Source organism: Rissa tridactyla, chromosome 10, assembly GCF_028500815.1.
Source record: "Rissa tridactyla isolate bRisTri1 chromosome 10, bRisTri1.patW.cur.20221130, whole genome shotgun sequence".
Lineage (NCBI taxonomy): Eukaryota > Metazoa > Chordata > Aves > Charadriiformes > Laridae > Rissa > Rissa tridactyla.
Genome location: NC_071475.1, coordinates 20,633,217 through 20,652,344, shown reverse-complemented (window position 1 = coordinate 20,652,344; position 19,128 = coordinate 20,633,217). Strand labels below are relative to the sequence as shown.

General features: G+C 40.0%; 1 protein-coding gene across 4 annotated transcripts in view; it reads right to left on the bottom strand.

The window, feature by feature from the left end:
* The window catches only part of IARS1 (isoleucyl-tRNA synthetase 1), a 112,698-nt gene that overhangs the window by 14,776 nt on the left and 78,794 nt on the right, over positions 1-19,128 (bottom strand). For 3 of the 4 annotated variants that reach the window (XM_054215755.1, XM_054215756.1, XM_054215754.1), the window contains 9 exons: positions 18,428-18,519; positions 17,434-17,511; positions 16,832-16,953; positions 14,648-14,750; positions 14,365-14,448; positions 6,831-7,005; positions 5,974-6,081; positions 5,589-5,689; positions 3,364-3,540 (listed from right to left, as the gene is read on the bottom strand). In XM_054215755.1, coding sequence (XP_054071730.1) covers positions 3,364-3,540; positions 5,589-5,689; positions 5,974-6,081; positions 6,831-7,005; positions 14,365-14,448; positions 14,648-14,750; positions 16,832-16,953; positions 17,434-17,511; positions 18,428-18,519 — 1,040 coding nt within the window. Of the gene's footprint in view, positions 1-3,280; positions 3,541-5,588; positions 5,690-5,973; positions 6,082-6,830; positions 7,006-14,364; positions 14,449-14,647; positions 14,751-16,831; positions 16,954-17,433; positions 17,512-18,427; positions 18,520-19,128 lie in introns of all 4 variants that reach the window. The other variant, XR_008468636.1, reaches the window with a different exon arrangement.

Sequence of the window (19,128 nt, the reverse complement as noted above, 5' to 3'; positions counted from 1 at the left end):
ACGCTCCAAATATTAATTTGTCTTTAATCTATGTTAAAGATATAGCAGTATTTGACACATAACTAAAAACGGAGTGGAATAAACAGCCTGATTTTCACCACTGATGAGCAGTGATGACAATCTCCCCAAATTTAATCCAAAAGTGAATCCACTTAAGAGAGGAAGCCTCTTGCCGAGGTAACTCAGAGTGTCTGCAGCCGGGCCCTGCAGAACCTCCAGCTGCTCCAGGGGCAGCGCCTGCCTTGGGGAACATCTCCCCCGGAGCTATTAGAGAACCAATTAAAACTTCAAACACCCCAACAAGAAATGGAACAAGTACCTTTCAGCATCACCTGGAATTAATGACTCCTGCCTTTAGACCAATTTTCACGAGAATCACACTCTAAAAGATCCCTTAATTACAATTTGTAATTCAACAAATATCATAGAGAAATCACTTAGATGAACAACTGACACTAAGTGGCCATTTCAGAGACGGTCTTTGTTAACAGTCACAGGCCAAAGGGTGACGGGCTTACACTTGGAAGTGCCACTCTTTGCTGAGCTTCTCCTACAAAGGAGGGAAAGACCCTTATGGAGCAGCAAATCTCATTTTGCGTTTACCCAATTCTACCTGCAATTGAAAATCCATTTTTCAAGTAGCTGCTTTTCCTTCCCAGTATTTTCTGGGGAACTAGTGATTTTTTTTTATTTTTATTTTTTGTTTTCTCTCAGACCGTGTCTTTGGGACGAGAGTGCCTAATTAGAGCCTTGTATCAAAAATTGATCCAGGGTAATTTCACAGAAATACCGACGCTGAATGTAAACAAGATACTTGTAGAAAAGACAGACTGTGTTTCATTTTTGTCACGGCCTTTACATGTATCAACGTCATGCAGACCTGTTATTCCTTCGAGTATCTTCCAGAAATCTGCTGCAATGGTCCTGTCACAGTTGACTTACTTAAGTTATGAACCCACGTCTGCAATTACACGCTTCATTCTTTTAACTTGCACCTGCTTTTATATCTGAAAAAATCTCTATAATCATCTATATAATCATCACTGTAAAGCATTTTCCGTGTCAATGCTACTTATCAGCCCTCACCAACAGAAGATAGTTAATACATAATTCAATTTGAATTCACATCTACACAGTCTTTATGCCCGAAAAGGCTGGTAACAAAACACAACGCAGTGGTGGCTAATAAAGACGACTAACCACAGCCATGTCTGCTGCACCAAACCGCAATCTCAGCGCACACAGCTGCAGCTATCCTCAACCCTCCACAAAGGGCCAAACTTCAACACCAAAAGGATTTCTAAAGAAGGGCTTTTTAGTTTCAGCTATTTTTATTCACAGCTCTTAATGTGCCAAGCTCGTTGCAACAGAACACCGAGTACAGCGTCAGCCATCTGCCCCAAGCAATCCATCTCCCCACTCCCAGGAAGCCCAAGTTCCAAGGAAGATGTTAAGTTGCACTAAGATCTGACTTGTCTGTTTCTCTCCACAACCTCTGTTTTGAAGCCTAAGTCTGTGACTAACAATCCGAGGCACAGCATGGCCGTGAGCACAGGAACATCCTGACGTGCAGAAGGCACCGCACACAGCAAAGACCACGGACCGACTCCACAGGGAGGTGCTTTGTAGTGACTGAGACTCCTTAAAGTAAAATAATAACAAACCGCACTGCATTTACTTACACGGCTTTTCTTTGCCTCCATTTACCATACATAAACTGGATAGCTTTGGGACGCAGAGCTTGCAGTCTCCCTGCTAAGGGTTTAGTTTGAAGAAGCCTCCGCACCCAAGGCACGAGGCTGACGGGGAGGCGCTCTCAGCTCCGTGGCCATGACGAGATCCTTGCATTTCTGTAAACTTACCAGTGGCAATAGCCACACGCAACTGTCTGACCTAGGCAGTCTTATTTCAGCTATCGTTTTTTAGGTTTTCCCAGTCTGAAATCCAACAGTTGTGCAAATGGAAATTTTTCGGGTTCACATACTGCCCCATCGTTTCAGAACCTGAACACGTGTCTGTGACACCCGGACAACAGTTATCAATTACATCCACCTTCTGTAAGGGCAGGATTTCATCTTTACACAGAAGGCATTATTTAAAACTAATCCAACAGAATCACGTTTTAGCTTTCCACAATGGTTTTCTTGACTAGAATCTGCTACGTTAAGATTTAGAAAACAGAAACATAACAGTGTGGGGACCCACACTGGCACAGGCTTGGAAGCTTTCACGAAAAGTCCCAGTGACCAACATTAAAGCTCACGTTCCAGGCAATTTCAGCCTCGGGCATCCAGACAAGTGTTTCCTAGCACTATATATTTTTTTCCCCTGCCGCTTTTACATTCTAATTCAGATTTGATGTTGACTTAACATCAAACCGTCCACCAGAAGTACCCCAAGCAGGTCAGTACCTGGAAGAAATAGCAAAATATTTTCACCGATTTCTCAATCGCAATATTCTCTACTTTTACATAGTGTTTTTCTCTATGTTTGTCACTAGATGAAACCAGTAGTTTTGAAAAAGGCCAAACATAGCTTTGTTTCAAATCTGTACAACTTCAGAAGTGTAGTTAATAAGTGTAAGACATTTCCTTACACGTACTATTAGGGAGATGGATAAAATACGTGCTTTCCTTTCAGCTATTCTCAGACCCCCAAGCCATTCTGTAAATCAAATTTTAAGTCTGATATATCCTAAATTCGTATCTTTCTGGTCTAGCATGACATTTAGATTGAAGAATATTTCATCCCCAATCCTGCTAGGAATGCCTTCTGATTATAATAAGTTTGAATAAAAACATGGCAAAAGTATTCTCAAAACAGTCAAAGAAAAAAAAAAGGAACAGTTCAAACCTGCTGCTGAAAGAATAAATCAGTTTGTGAAACTGCATTGTTACAAGAGACTGAACTTCAGCAACACGGGGGAGAAAAGGCAAGTATGCTCAAACGGTAATAACTGAAGGTGGTCTTAAGCCAAAAGGCAAAATTTGGCCTTGAAGGAGAACACTTCTAATACAAAAGCAGATTAACTTAAAGAAATCAGAGTAATGGTATTTTTGCTGTCCAAACAATGCACTAATCCAAGTACAAAGAACTATCTGTACTAAGCTTACACAAACAACTACCTAAGGTATTTATTTTGGTACTGAAGTGGCTTCGTTTTCATAAATACTACACATACAGAGCCCAACTGTTTTCTTTTTTAAACAAAAAGACCAATACGGAAATCTATAAATATGACACAAAATCCACTATATCCCCCAAATAAATATTTACATACATTTTTTCTGTAAATGAAGCAATTTGTTCAGTTAGAAGCAGGTAACAAAATGAGCTATGCAGTCAAGGCTTTTTCCTTCTTACTTGGGTTGTCTCCTGGATGAGAACTTCTTTTGAGGTAGGCACCGGGTAGGGCTTCAGGGCAGCCTTTATCGTTGCAAAAATGAAATCCGTATGTTCCTTAATGACAGTATCCAGGTAGTCACCTTCTGGGTGTGCTCTGTAGTACACTGTAATCTCATCCGTAGGAACCAGATTTCGCTGGAGGATACACCAAACACACTATTAATGACACTAAGATGACTTTCACGTATGCAAACTGAAAGAAGGATACCCGTTAAAGAAAAAAAATATCTTAGATATTTACCAGACATTTGTTAAAAGTTTCCACAAATGATCTAGAATAAAACAATTCTTTTGTCAGAAGGGCAAGAAAGAGGCTTGAAACACGGTGAGTTTTCCTCCAACAGATAATGGCCAAATAACGTACCTTACCCAAAATGTCTCCCTTCCAAACTCTTGTACCAACTCACTCCCTTAGCCAGCTGAAAGCCAACCAAATTATTAAAAAGCTTTTCTTGGTGCACGAGAATTTTACTAGCATTTATACATCCCGATAGCCTGAAATTAAACCCTCGGCTCTTTATTGAACAATGGCTCAATCAGCGACATTTTCTTAACACCCAACAGCCTCGGAGACGTGTTAGTATTGTTTTGGAAGGTGGTGACCAGACTTTCAAGTTTGCACACTAGTTCTGTCACATCTCCCATACTAACATACTCTTCAGGAAAAGAGCAATTTATGAGTGGTACGCTTATTAAGGCTGAATTAGAGCAAAATTCTGCTTCTGCAAGAAAATGGTTTCAAGGAAAAAACCAGCAGCACCAAGAAAACTTAATTTCTGAAATCTGCTACAAGTAACAACTGCCCTAACGCCAGGAATAGTTACTGTGGATCTGGAATCTGTGGTTTTATTATGTGTCTGCCTTTATAACGGGAGTGGGAACGAAAAGATGACAGAATAAATGCACATTAGCATCATGTTAATTATTAGGCAAGATTAAGTATTTTAATATTCATTTAAATGAGAATAAATTATGGCCTTTTGTCGTTACAGAAGTAAATTTAAATCATCCAGTAACTTATGAGACAGTTTTCTTTTCATGGCCACATTCCTTCCTGGTTTTATTTTATACAGAAATAAATCTACATAGTTTTTTTAAAATATATATATTTTATAGATATAACTATTTTGCCACAAATTTGTCATTTTTCAGTCTTATACTGAAGGTTCATGCAGTCTTCCCCGTACAGGTATCTTTTCCCAAAAAACCCGTCCCATAAAAATATTCTCTACATGTCGTTTAGAGCTCTTGCAAGTTTTCTTCAGGCGTAAGTCTGAAAAAACCCACAAATTCTCGCACATTGCCACCAAGTTAGTTGAGCAGGAAACCCCTAATAAATATATCATAGAATACCACGTTCCACGTTTGCAATGTGTATGTGCATGAGGGGACAGGGGACTGTTTTGTTTTGTGAGGTTTGTTTGTTGTTTTGTTTTTTAACTTGGAGGTTTTGAAACCTTCAGAATTCTTTGTACAAGTTAAATATTACTTAATGTCCTGTCCAGATTAAAGGCTTTTTAGACTTGCCACCACCTCCACGGTGACCACGCTTTCTTGGCACAAAACAGAGATAGTGAGCGCAGCTCCTTCAGGGTTTGTATTGCAGAAAGAAGGACGTGACAGTGGTTTGAAGTGCTTTAACGTAAAGGTCAGACAACATCGTTTGTATGTAGGATGAGAACAATTTGGAGTGGAATCATTAAAGTAGGTATACAAATGGGTGTCTGAAATGCCTCCTGCAGTTTGCTAAGAGATGAGTTTCTGCACGCCATCCTGGGCTCGGCTGCCTCAGCTCTTGGCGGCCCAGCGGTCGCGAGAGGTAACAGCGGGTCCCTCCGGGCAGGGGCGGCAGCCCCGAATGCTGCTGCTGCACTGGGACTGAGCCCCTGCCACGGGGCTGGAGACAGAAAACAAGAGGGGCTCCAAAAAATAAACACATTAGTTAATTCACTATGGATGATGTGTAGCAAGCTCATTGATCAATTCGAGCTACTTAGCAATGTGGGACTTCAAAATTAAAATAATGATTTGTAATCATTTATGTCTAATCAAAAAGCTATATATGAGGAGTAAATGGTACAGGGCTTCGTGTTTAATTAAAAAGGTCAGTTTCTGATGCGTATTGCCCAAATATTGCTTAAAAATAAACTAAAATGTCTTGTTACAAACCATTGCTTCCTAACCTTTTTGCGGAGTTTCTGGATGCGATTAATCACTTCCCGGGCAACTCCTTCATCCACCATGGACTGGTCCGGGGTAACATCCAGCAGAACTAAAACCTGAGGTAATGCAGACAAGAGAGCTGAATAGGTGACAAACTTGAAAAAAACCTAGTATTAGCTCATTCAGAAGCTCAGGTACATTTTTAGAGAGCTCCTCTCTTACAAAATACCACATTGAAGAGAGTACTTGAACACCTCCAAAATTCAGAACACAGGCTCCCAGAATTTGTTGAACTATCTGAATAAAAAAAACCACCCCAGCTTTCACCTCACCATTTTCATATTACTCCTAGATGAAGCCTTCCCTTAATCAAAAAAAGTAGAAATAACCCATAAAATACCTGAGCATCAGAATGTGCCTCAAACTGGGCAGAGCCTCCTGCAACCTGATCAAAGGTGTACATGAGACGAAGATCTTCCCCATGGAGCTCATGTCCTTCTACAACAATGGTGCCTGCAGAATTGGCAGATGAAGAGCATCTCTTACAATCAGAGTAAAAACAAAAATTTTTTTTTAATTCAAAAAGCTTTAAGCAAGTATCAGACTTCAAATACATGAAATGCAGTATACTCGCAATGCCGTTAAACAGCAGTTAGGCACTGGTAAGAAACACGGAACTATCCCACGTTTGGATTTTTCACACAAGCGCTTCTACAGGCAGCAGAACTCAAATGCAGACACTTCAGCAACTGTGTGTGTACCACACAGAATCAAACTTAAAAATAACCTGTATACTCAACTAAGTCAAAATTTACATTTAAGCAGTTAACTAAACAGATGCAGCTGGAAAATTCACAGCCGCTTGTAAATCTGGAATTGAAGCAGTGCTTTTAGAATAAAACTACTGCACATATATTCGGTTCAAATCTGATTCAGTCTTATTCTCTACTTCATTTTGGCCTTACGATAGCATTTACACAGGAGAACACTGTAAGATTAGTACACATGGCCACTGCTAATCTACTGTCAGCAAAATAATAAAACCAACTTTTCTTCTACTCTCATTAACATAAAATTGAATAGGGATAATAGAAGGAAGTAGGCCTTAGGCTTCCCCAGGCCCACAGAAGGATACTTTTACATCTGTTCTTGCAAACACACAATTAATATACACAAATCAAGTGCAATTGCTTGAGTTTTTTCTGATGAGCCAAAGGGGTTTGAATCTTTTTTTTGGTTTAGTGGTTTGTATCACTACATACCTGTCTCCTGGAATTTCTCCAGCTGCTCACTCTTCAGCTCTTTGATTGCAGCTGCGACAACCTTAAATGCCCCTTTCAAACGCTTCCCGAGCACCATGTGGTCTGGCTCTGCTCTCAGCCGGACTCCGTATTTATCTTTATTAGTAGATAGTGTCACTTGACGTACATTAAGTTCCTATATACATACACCAAGAGGAAAAAAAAAAAAGAAGCTGAAGAAGAGCCATCTCTGACAGCCATGGAGAGGGTACAAAATCAGAAGTTGTAATTCTCAAACCGCTATTTTTTTAGTATGGCTGTCTCCATGAACTAAGTCATTTGCCAACGCTGCGAAAGCAAATAAACCCAACTGATACTGAAACTCTCCTTCAGCAGAAGAGCCTTTCCTCCTTTTCAGCCTGTAGGTAGACATTTCTCTGTTATTAATAGACAGCAGCCAGTGCTCAACTCGAATCAGATCCCCAGTCAACAGCCTCTTTTTATTTTACCATTACAAGTGCCTGAAGAGATAAATCTATTACCTTTGTGTGCGATGGCATTAGAAAATGGCCTGGCAAAACTCATGAAGAAAAATTTTGCTGTAATAGTCCTTTCAGTATGCATTTAGCCAGAAAACTCTGACAATTTTATTTTTTATGTTGTACAAATGTTACTGCCTCATTTTGCCTCTTTCCTTATCTGTTTATTCTAGGTCCTTACCATACAGAAAACCCCCTTGCTCAGAAAACCACCCCTCTCTGCCCTGCAGCACAAGATCAGCATGCTGGAGCAGCCAACAAAGCTTAGAAAACTTGCATGGACTTCAGGAGGCAGCCCAGACCAAGGATTTTGTTTTGCCACTACAGAAACTTGAGTGTTTTATAAGTCACGTGTGGAGGTTTTCCCCCCATATGTGAAGAGAAATATAGCGGTGTTGTGGAAAGTCCTACAGAAGAATGGATGAAGAGGACAGCGTTGCTACCACATGAGAAAAGACCAAGGCTAGAACTCTTTGGAGAGAAGAAAGCTGAAGGGGGATACAATTGAGGTTTAAAAAGTTATGGAAGATGTGGCTAAGGAACGTAAAACTGTTATTCACCAAATCCCCAAACCATCCCTTATGTAAGGGAGCACGCAGTAGAAATACCAGGGTATTGGTTTAAAAGAGATCCAAGGAGTTCCAACCCTTGGAACTTAATGCCACAAAAGAAGGTAAAGCAGGAGCGTGCCACCAAGTTCAGAAAGGAATTCAGCTCGTAACAGTAGGCACATGACAAGACGCTGAAGGAACAGGCAGGCACGTGTATCGTTAATACAATAGCTGCAGCCGGTGAGTACGGCAGGACTCCGCTGCAAGAGGTGTCCAGATGCTTGTGCTTTCTCTGAACGGACTCTACCATTGCAGGAGGCAGCACGATGTGCTCGAGGAGCCGCAAGTCTAAATCACTAGGTCATTTCTTACGTTCTGAATTACACACATTTTGCTCATCACATTAAAAACCACCATTAAAAAACCTCCACAAACCTCATTACACAGCCTGAGCATCATACAATGCCAGATTGGAAAATACACAGCAAACCTCTCTGCTCTGCACTTAATTCTGTCCAATGAACAAATGCACTACACATGTTAGTTAATAATAACAAGAAATAACGCCTTGGTACACCTCCTGTAAATAACAGTGTTGTATCCTGGTATTGTTTTGTATCTTCAAGAGAGTCTGTTTTTTCCCGGCTTTGTAAAGCTAAGTAAGAAACACACGCAAGGCAGGACTCGATACCTATATTTCCAGTTGCACCCAATCTCACTCTATTCTTGGTGTAACGTACCAGGGTCAGATACTGGAAAGTTTTAATTGCCAACATGTAACTCTTCTACAGGTACAAACCTGCACAGATCTGGCGCACATTTCACTGTAATGAAATTCAAGTATTGGCTGCCCCAGTACTTGAAGCGCTTTGGGTTTAAATCTCCGCTAGAAGGTTGTTAGAGTTCACATCAACACGACACCGAATCACCAAATGCATTTGGCAAGCAAGCTCCTGCGACTCATGTAGGAAGCAGAAATAAGTGGTAGCATCAGCAGGACAGGACTAGCAAGTAGCCAAACATTTCGACTGAGAAGTAATTCTTAAACACAACCTCTGAGCTACAGTCTAATTCCCTAGGAAGTGCTACTGACATCAGGGGCCAAGAATACAACTGAAACTAATTTTATTTAATACATCTTTTAGGAAACCTAATAAAATTTACCTATTTCAGAAATTCAGTTTTAATGGGATGATGTTGGAAATAAGCCCACAAGTGATAAATGACGACCTTGTGGGGAAAAAGAAATCGTAATCCAAAAAACAGCAAAATTGAAAGATGACTTTGGGCTTGATTAGATAAATTACATACAAGCCAACTCCATCGGGACAAGTTTTCTATGCTAATTAGATTAGGAAACCATTGTTCTGTATACATTATCAATTTAAAAAACCAGAACGACTCTTCAAAAAAAGCCAGTCTGTATCTTGGGTCTGTTTATATCTGCCTCCATATAGTGTTTTGACTTAAAATATTCCTTAATTTTATCTTCCCGCTAAATCAAAAGTAGCTCCTGACACATCCTTCAAGTCCCACGCACACAAAATGAGGAACCATTCCTTCCCATCGCCAGTTGAAAAAAACATCTATTCTGGCATTCCTATGGAAAAGGGCCTTTTGTTGGTGCCGTGCGCCCAACGTGATCGGATTGACCCGTAACCCAACTGCGCCGAGTTCTCAGAACAGAGAAAGTGAGTATCCTAAAAAGGAAAATAGATATTGGTTATGTAGTACTGTAAGAAAGAAAATGCTGAAGGACCACCCACTGCCACAGCTGATGCGTCGGTTAATTCAGCCCATTCATGGGCTCCCTCCACTACACCACTGTAACACCATTAATGTTATCAAATGCTGGTAGAGCTTGGATTTGATGGAGGAGAAGTCCATTTTCTCTGTGTTATTATAGCCAAGGCAGGGGTTGAAGGGTAGACAAAGGGTGGATGCAAACAAGATTCTGGTTGTGCACAGAGTAAAATTTCCTCAGATAAAACCTTTCACGGGAAGTAGTTCGAAAGAAAAGCCCTGAACAAGGCTTGTAAAAGGCTTCAAATACTAATGAATAAATGCAACTGTGTTCAGCTGCTAAAAGCCTTCTGGATTTATTTCATTTTGTGAGCATGGCCATTTTCGCATGACAACTCTACACTCTGGACAGTTCTAATATTAAAATCCATTTATTTAAATCATTTGCTATGTTCTGATGATGAAGGAGTATGACTGCAGATCAAAGACTACAGCTACTTCCGAAAAAACGATGAATGAAATTTTCAAACAACTGAAAAACATATTTTTCAAAATCCTTTGTCAGCAACTGCATGAAATTAAAAAGTGTAATTTTTCTTACAGATTACCTCTGGCACCTGCAAATTTACTAGAAATGCACTTCTGGCAATAACTAAAGGTTCTAAAGCTCTGAATACGTAGGAGGTTGATGAACAAAGCTGCAGCTACAGTAATACTGCCCAGTCTGCCTGATTCATTGACCTCTGCAGCTCTGCACCATCCCAGTAAACAACTAGATTGATTGCCATGCAATACGATAAAATACACACTCAGCTTCAGCATCAGCTCGTTGAATTTTAAGATACATAATAAAAATAGGACAATAGACAGTATTCTGTATTTGTGCTTCCATAAAGCTATTTCAGTTTGTTGTAACTCGTCTCCCCACATGACATACCTTAACTTTGTTTGCAATAGCAAATGAATATAAATTAAAGCACACATTTGTACAATCCAATTATGTAATAATTTATCAAATTGATAGGTTTCTTTGTTATCTTTTACTAGCTGTAGAAGCTGACAGCAAACTTTGTCAGCTACCTTTTTGGAAGTAACTTGAGTAAGCAAACCTCAGCTCCCTTAAAACAGGATTCTGTAACATCCACAAATCCATTTTTCAGATCCAAAAATATGACAGACGCTAACCTAAATTTCACAAAATTCTGCTATTGAACAGATCCAGGCATTGAAATGATTAATAATAATAGCACTTCTGAAGTGAAGCATAACAACTGCCAAGTCTAAGAGAAACAATCAATAAGCTAACACGACAGAAAAGCCTTACAGGCCCACTTGCAAATCAATTAAGATTTTTTTAATTAAAATTCCTTTAGGGCACAATTCTTAAGAACTTAAGTCCCACAGTCACTAACAGTGAGAAGCGTACAGCACTGATCTAGAAGCCTTGTGCACTGAGCCGTGACTCCCTCAGCAAGTGCTCTTCAGTTGCCCCCACCAGAATTTTTAGAAGCCTTCTTTAGATGTATACTTAGGCTTGGGAAAGGTAGTGTTGCTGGAGTAATACATAATTAGAAGTCTAAGAGGTCCTCCGCTGCTTCAGTCAGCTTTTGCATTCTTTGACTGCCATGCTGCTCTCTCCAAGACGAGCGAGGAGAGCTGATCTACGTGGGGAGATGCAGAATTTTGTTCTCTTTGCCAAGGCAAAGCAGCTGATCCTGCCAATGACAACTTGAACTAAAAAAGCTCCAACACATTTTAAGCACGTGACAAGATCTTCTGCTACAGAACTCTCTGAAGATACTTTACTGAAAGGAAGAAAGAACCCTTCACCTACCAAGGACAGGCGTGTGATAAGGCCCATGCCATTTCTGGACAAGGGGAAAAAAAAAAAATAATCCTTCGATACTCTACTGCCTGTGGTTATTATAATAGAAAAAGAACTTATACCTCACTTATCTTTGAAGACCCATTTCACGGGCTTGAGAGAATGCAAATTGTTACAAACACTTATGGAAGAAAAAAATCCATCATAACCTTATGCTTCATGTACTACCAGCATGCCTTAGTAGAGCCATTGGAAGGGACTCTGTCATGAACCAACATAAACTGATGTGGAGAGTGACAGATTCTGAGAAATGAGAGATGACAGGAAGGTTAAAGGTCAATTATTAGTAGAAATAAATTTTATTTAATAATCCAGAGGCCATTAAACAGAAACACAAACTACAGACAGATTGCAGAACCCACCAGTCCTCTAATATCTCAGCTCTTAACAAGTACAGAGGTCCCAAGGCGACACAGCATGGGCAGAATTTCTGAAGACAGAAATGAGACAGTCAGTTCCTCTGCAGCGTTGGACTCAAAGCTTTGGTGCTGTGGGTGGAGCTGAAGGAAAGGAACTACTCTGAACTGCGGAGAATCCCTATATTTCCCACCCGATTACCACACTTGGACACATAAAAGCCGTACGCTAATATGACAGTAGCAGGGAAGTACGCTGCAGGTAGAACAGGGCAAAGAATCAAGTTGTAACAGTAATCTGTTTTTAGCATATATGCCACAAGCACTTAAAATACAGTTAAGAGGGCAGACTTCAGAGGACAATGAAAAGTGCACCCTATGGCTCACCTTTCCAGATGTGACACCATCGTGGGAGGGAAGGGAGTTTCATAAACTCTTCAGATAGATGTAAAGCTACATTGATGGTAAAAATTTTTTTTTCTTCTGGTTTTTGCTCATTTAAAGAGAGACTGTTGCAAACAAGTAGATTTGAGAGGGCAAGACATGAGAAGGCTAAGCTCACAGTTCACAGGCATTCAGAAACTGTATTAAGACTTCTGAAATCTACGAAATCTCCTGCAATAGTTAAGGAAATTGATATTTTCGGGGGTTGTTAGTTTTTGTATTACGTGGTACTTAACTTCTCTAACAAGACCTTGCATTAAGGCATCCCTTCTTCAGAAACGTTTCTATCAGGAGGTCTTTCTTGAACGGGGAAGATCATCTGAACAACCACCTTGGTGTTTTTGTTTTGCAAGACTGCTGCTTCAGTTCTCAGCCCAGAGAAAAGCTGGTGTATGTTCTGCCCTGACACACACAAATACAGCGAGATTGCATAAGGGAAGGATTCAAGTGAAAATCCAGACAGCTTAATACGCAGAAATTATTGTCATGAAGTAATCCCCAATTTATATTCAAGTCTAATGCACGCATTCTGCCCAGCGTCAACACCAGCTCAGTTCCTGTAGAATTCTGCTTTCTTAGCAAAGAGCTGCTATTCACAATGCAATTCTTTCCTCCCCAAAACACATACAGTTACAAAGATGAAGTCATGGTTTGTCTCCCCAAGGAACACAATGAATCACCTGGGTGAAAAGCGATCCTCTATCCCAACGAGAGTGCTGCAGCCAGAGGAAATTAAGACGGCTCCAGTCTCCCAACAGAGATGGTATTATTACCTCTAACCCCCTGGTCAGTGAAGTCGTTATAAAGCACCGAGGCTGCTAACACTGAGAAATTACACATCACATAGCTCATGACATCAAATGCATGATCACGACAGATTTAACTAGTAAGAATCACTGGATTTAAGACGATTTGAAGGCCCCAACACCTAGAAAAATGTTCAAAGGCATACTGGCATAGTAGCTTTTTTTTTTTCCTTTTCTTTTTCAATAAAACCACCATGGCTCATCGAAATTCATCACTGTGGCTGAAGCACTCTTCCTTCTCACTGTTCCCTCTTACTTTTTGATTTCGCTTGTACATCATAGATGTGAAAGCAGATGCATATAAACTCTATTTGTAATGAAATTCAGTTGAACAAAGACTAAAATAAGCCCACTCTACAGTCTTTTAAGCAATCAAAAAGTAACAGGCTTTGTGCCTTCGCTACAACTTCTGAAACGCAGTACTAAAGTTTAAAAGATTTATTTATAGTATAAACATAGAAATAAATGAAGTTTCTTTATAAACAAACTCCTTTTCCATTTCACTTCTTAAAATACTATGGATTTTTACATGACTGACTAAAAGCAGAAAGCGCAGACAATTTCAGGAAGCTGAGCTCAAAAAAACAAGAAGGGTTACTTTTCTTTTCAATGACGGGGCTTTTATCCAAACAAAGATTGAGAAGTAGGGCAGGCTGTGTTTCTCTAATGGACACACATTAAAAAAGTATTGCAGTGGCATATGGGAGTAGATGAGCGCAAGAAATTGTACGGACTAACATCTTATTCATTTGACATTTTATTTCCAAAACACCACCTTGACCGGTCCCCGGTTCTCCCTTACATGGAACTCCTTCTCTCCAGCAATCCTTCCACTTACTCTCAAACTGGTTTTAATGCTCTTTAATTGAAGGAGATCACAAATTTTACAGTCCATCTCTTTGACAACATGTAGTTGACTATTGCCTTACTTTAATTCAGAAAATGTTTTTTCCTTTCACTGATGAAGAAAAAGAACATTTCTAATAGCCTGTTAGTCTTATGTGCTCAGTTTGAGTGATTAAGTATTTCTCAATACTACAACTGATTAAGGATCATCACTCATTTACCTTCATTTCTGTACACAGAACCCATTGATATCCCCTTTCATTACAGTTATCTTTTAAATTAATTTTGCCACATGAGATATTCATACCATCAACAGAGGAGGTTAGGGTTTTGTTTGTTTAGGTAACTGACACCCAGTTAAGCATCATGTTCATGATGTTCTTACCTCAAGTATGTACTTCTCTAAAGATCTGATGTTTTCCAGAGCCTCTGGATCCTGATGGATAACAACTACTTCTTTCAATGGATACTGGGGAGAAGGAAAAAAAAAAACAACAGAAACTTTTGTCTTTCCAACTGAAACTAAAGAATTTCAGAAATTATGGTTTATCATTTGAAGTATTTTATTGTTGAACTGTTTGCTATTCCAAACTTAATTCTTCTCTCCCAAAGTTACAAAGCTACGGCACACTCCCAAGTCATTGAGAAAAGATGTTAAGAGTTCTAACCTTTACTGGAATGGTTTTTCTGTCTCTGATTACTCGTCCAAGCTCAATAACAGACTGCAAACAAGAAACGGCACTTTCAATTTTTTTGTCGATGAGATCCTCCCTAGATTAAAAAGGAAACATTATATTGCTTCATTTTCATTGTATCCATTTGAGCAGATTCAAAACATTTTACCCCCTTCTCTGAAATTTCCTACAAGAGACTCAATTTCTCCCTGTTTGTGGCAATTTGAAAAATGAACAAACAGGTTTTTCTTCTCTCTTTGTGCAGAAGATGAGGAAATAACTTGCTGAAAACAAAAAACAGAGCTATTTTAAAATCATCTTTTGCTAGCACCTCTCACAAGATGGAAATGATGGATTGAGACATACTACCTATTAATATCCAATAAAAAGTAAGATTTACATTAATAATATTGAAGAAGATGCAAAAAGATATTACAAATAGAATACTTACAACGACAATGAAATACCTATAATGCAACCAACTCACTGGATTTCAATTTATAATCTTTTCCAGGAATTCTAAATATTTTAGCTTGATGTTTTAGACAGTCTTGTCATCTTTCCCGGCTTCATCATTTTTCCTGGCTTCATCATTTTAACACCCTTCCATTTTGGAAGGCAGGGTTGGGGTGGTTTTTTTTTTTCTGGGGGGTTGGGTTGTTTGGGGTTGTTCGTTTTTTTTTTTTTTTTTTTTGGAGTAAGCTGACATTCACATCTTGTTTCAAAATGTACTAGCAGCCAACAGTTCCAAAACTGTGGTTTGCTCGATTTCTTAAGTAGCTGCATAAATTGAGCAGCTCCTTCAAAACCACACAAGTGTCGTATCAAGAGCAGGGGTACTGGTTCAAAAGAGAGTTGTGAGTAAAACAAACAAAGTTGGGGTGAAAATCATGCATCCAATAAGGACCATCCAGAAAAACAGAATGAGTAAAGCAAAACTTACAACTGAAATACCCCTATTTTCTGCATTAGGGCTTTGATTAAGGTGTTACTACTTCTATAGTATCCGTAAAAGAAACAACATTACTAGAAGGTTTAAATTTTTCAACTTGTAGTTAAAGTCTCACGGTCAGCTCCCTTGTTCTTGAGGGTTTTCAAACTGAGCTGCAATGCAAAAGGAGAGTTTGCTTCTCTTCCATTCAGTGACTAACAGCAGGGTGTAACGCAGGCACCAACTTAATCCACTGCTCTAGCACCAAATCACCAACGAGCAACTCATTACTGTAATACTAGTGTCTCCCCCGACTGGATTAAAAAAACCCAACAACTTCAGTTGTCAAGTTCGACCTGGGTTGAGTTGATGCTACGGATAACCCAGCACGTATCTCCAGTACAACCACCACGGCACCAAACCTTTCAGACACACTGGTACTTCGCAAAAAGCCTCACCCATCAGCATCTAAAGAAAGGATCTGTCTGGAAAGCTCACTCTCATACGATGTATCCTCTTACAAGGAAGTGGCAGTCTCTGGACTATGGTCTAAATTCTTGCTCTGAAGCCAAAAGAACTCACTCTGCTGTCTCCGTATGTGGTCCACACAAAACAATCATTCCAGTCCACATGGGGTCTGGCACCAGCCTTCACCAGGAAAGGCCCAGAGATCGGGGGATGCACACGTTCTGGCAAATGCAGGGCCGCAAGAGTTTCCTAATCCTTTTGGGCCCTTCATAGGTAGGCATTAGAGCTTCTAGTCAGTGTACATTTTGAAGAGAAAAAAGAATATTCCTTGCCCACCGTAAGAAGAAAACATCATGAGTTGGGAACATGCATTCCTCCAAATTGCTTCCTTCCTATCTACTACCCTTTAAGCAAGCACAATTCTACTGCCTAAAAGCAGAGGGAAAAGAAAATCCCCAGCTAACTCTGAGAGCGGCGTGTGAAGCGTGCTGCTAGTGAAACCCTCTCCTGCTACAAAGAGACTAACATTAACCAGAGCTTAAGCAAAAATTAAACATTTTTTGCTTATAGAACAGAACACGTTAGCTATCATCCTAAAATTCTTCCTGCAGCAAAGGAATATTCACATTTTTAAAGCAGCTTGTTTTCTTGTTATGCAAAACAGTTTTAAACCCAAGTTTAGGAGCGCTGTTCTGTGAAAAGCAGAAACGCCCCCAAAAAGCCACCCAACTCCCAACCAAACCAAAAGCCCATTTTGCCACATAAGAGCTGTCTCTTACCTCACTTGGGGAAGCATGAGGTAGTGAATGCTCTCAGTGTTCTTCTCCTGAACCGACGCCGGATCAATAAGTGTCTTCAGATTCTGGTACATCAGCTCAGTGATAAATGGAGTATATGGTGCCTGTAATGTTGTATTCAATCATCATCTTTTCTTTATTGTTGGTACATTACGAATCAGTAATGCTTATGAATTGCATAAGGACAGTTCAGCAAAAGCGATGCTCACACAGTGTGTTCGATGCAGAACTGTGATGTTATTCAAAATGCAGACTGAAATAAATGATGAAATTGCCACTACTTATTCAGCTCCTTCCTGATATTTACTTGTTACTTTTGGGCATCAGATAAGAAATCACAATGTCTCTTTACCAGTCAGGTGATATCTGCCTTCTTTATGGTACCATGGGACAGATAAGCAAAGAAAAGGGAGAGGTGGAAAATAAACTGTGCCGCACAAATCAGGAGCAATATGTTTTTTCTCTGCATGTGCTTCATCTCTGTACCCTAGTTTCTATGGTCAACTTAAGACACAAAAATGCATGCTTTTAGATTAACTACATTAAAAACATCAAATAGTTATAGTGGGCCATAATTCCCTTACCATAAGTCTGCACATGGAGAACAAAACACTAAACAAGGTTTCCAAGGCCATAATGCAGTCTTCAGTCCCATTCTCACCCTGTTTGAAGAATTCACCAAGAAAAACACAACTTAAATTTTAGGACCAGTAAGTGCACTTCAACAAACTTCAAGAATTTCCAATGTTAATGCAGTAAACTTCTTTTCCAAACTGTATTAATTTTGCTCAATCCCATCCAGCACGTGAAACAGGCCAAGAGGCGATTCTGCCCCTCTACTCTCTCTGGGGAGACCCCACCTGGAGAACTGTGTCCAGCTCTGGTGCCCCAACATCAGAAGAACATGGACCTGCTGGAGCGAGTCCAGAGGACACTACAAAGGTGCTCGGAGGGCTGGAGCACCTCTGCTCTGAAGACAGGCTGAGAGAGTTGGGGTTGTTCAGCCTGGAGAAGAGAAGGCTCCGGGGAGACCTTAGAGCCCCTTCCAATCCCTAAAGGGTCTCCAGGAAAGCTGGGGAGGGACTCTGGATCAGTGAGGGGAACCATAGGATGAAGGGGAATGGCTTCAAACTGAAGAGTGGAGATTTAGATGAGATCTGAGGAAGAAATTCTTTGCTGTGAGGGTGGTGAGCCCCTGGCCCAGGTTGCCCTGGGAGGTTGCAGATGCCCCATCCCTGGAGGTGTTCAAGGCCGGGTTGGACGGGACTCCGAGCAACCTGGTCTAGTGGGAGGTGTCCCTGCCCAGGGCAGGGGGGTGGAAGGAGATGGTCTTTAAGGTCCCTTCCAACCTATCCCATACCATGAATTAATGGGCATTTTGTTTGATTGGTTTTCCTCATAAAACAAGGAGGAGGAAAAAAAATGTTAACTTCTCATTCCCACTATCAGGTACAAACTGATACAATTTAAAATGCAGCATAAAGATTTTGTGTAACACCACGAAGCTGCTACGCATTAAATTACCATAGACTACAAGGATTTTGTTTACAGTACAAGATTGGGGAAGAAGATACCTACCTTTAGTCTTCTGCGATTCATTCTAACGTACCAGTTGGTCAGAATATCAACAAACTTCACTAATCGAGGCACTACAGTGTACAGCCTGTAAGCTAGAAGGAAAAATGTTTACTGTAGTTAGTATTTGCCTTCTGCATCAAACTCCTCACTTAAAGAAGCACATTATCATTTGTAGCTCTGGTGTTAAACATAAAACTTCAGCGGAAGCACATATGTTAGTAAGATCAAAAAAGTGATTAGACGTACTACCATGTTAAAAACCATATTTTGAAATTGCACACATCATCAATTCTCCTGCTTCAAGACAAACACATCTACCACCAAATTGCTTCCCTAATCCTACACAATCACGCATTATGGAAGCCTTATGCTTTTATCTGACTCGTAAAGAGGATAGTGGATAAGAGACTATTAATCGCAAAGGATTTGGCAAATCCTAGATTTGCACATGCTGTAAATACAGTCAAGTCGCTAGGAGTTTAACAGAAATTATTGTAGAATAATACAATAAAATTCTGTTCATTACTGCCAACACTTTCTTTTTTGTTCACCAGGTTTAAAATGAGACACCTATTTCAATCAATTCCCCCCAAATTAATTGCATTTTTAAATTATTTTTCTAAGTAACACAGTAGGTTAAAAGAACGTAAAGTAACGGCAAGCCTGACGAGGTAAGAAGATAAACATAGCTGTATTTTCAA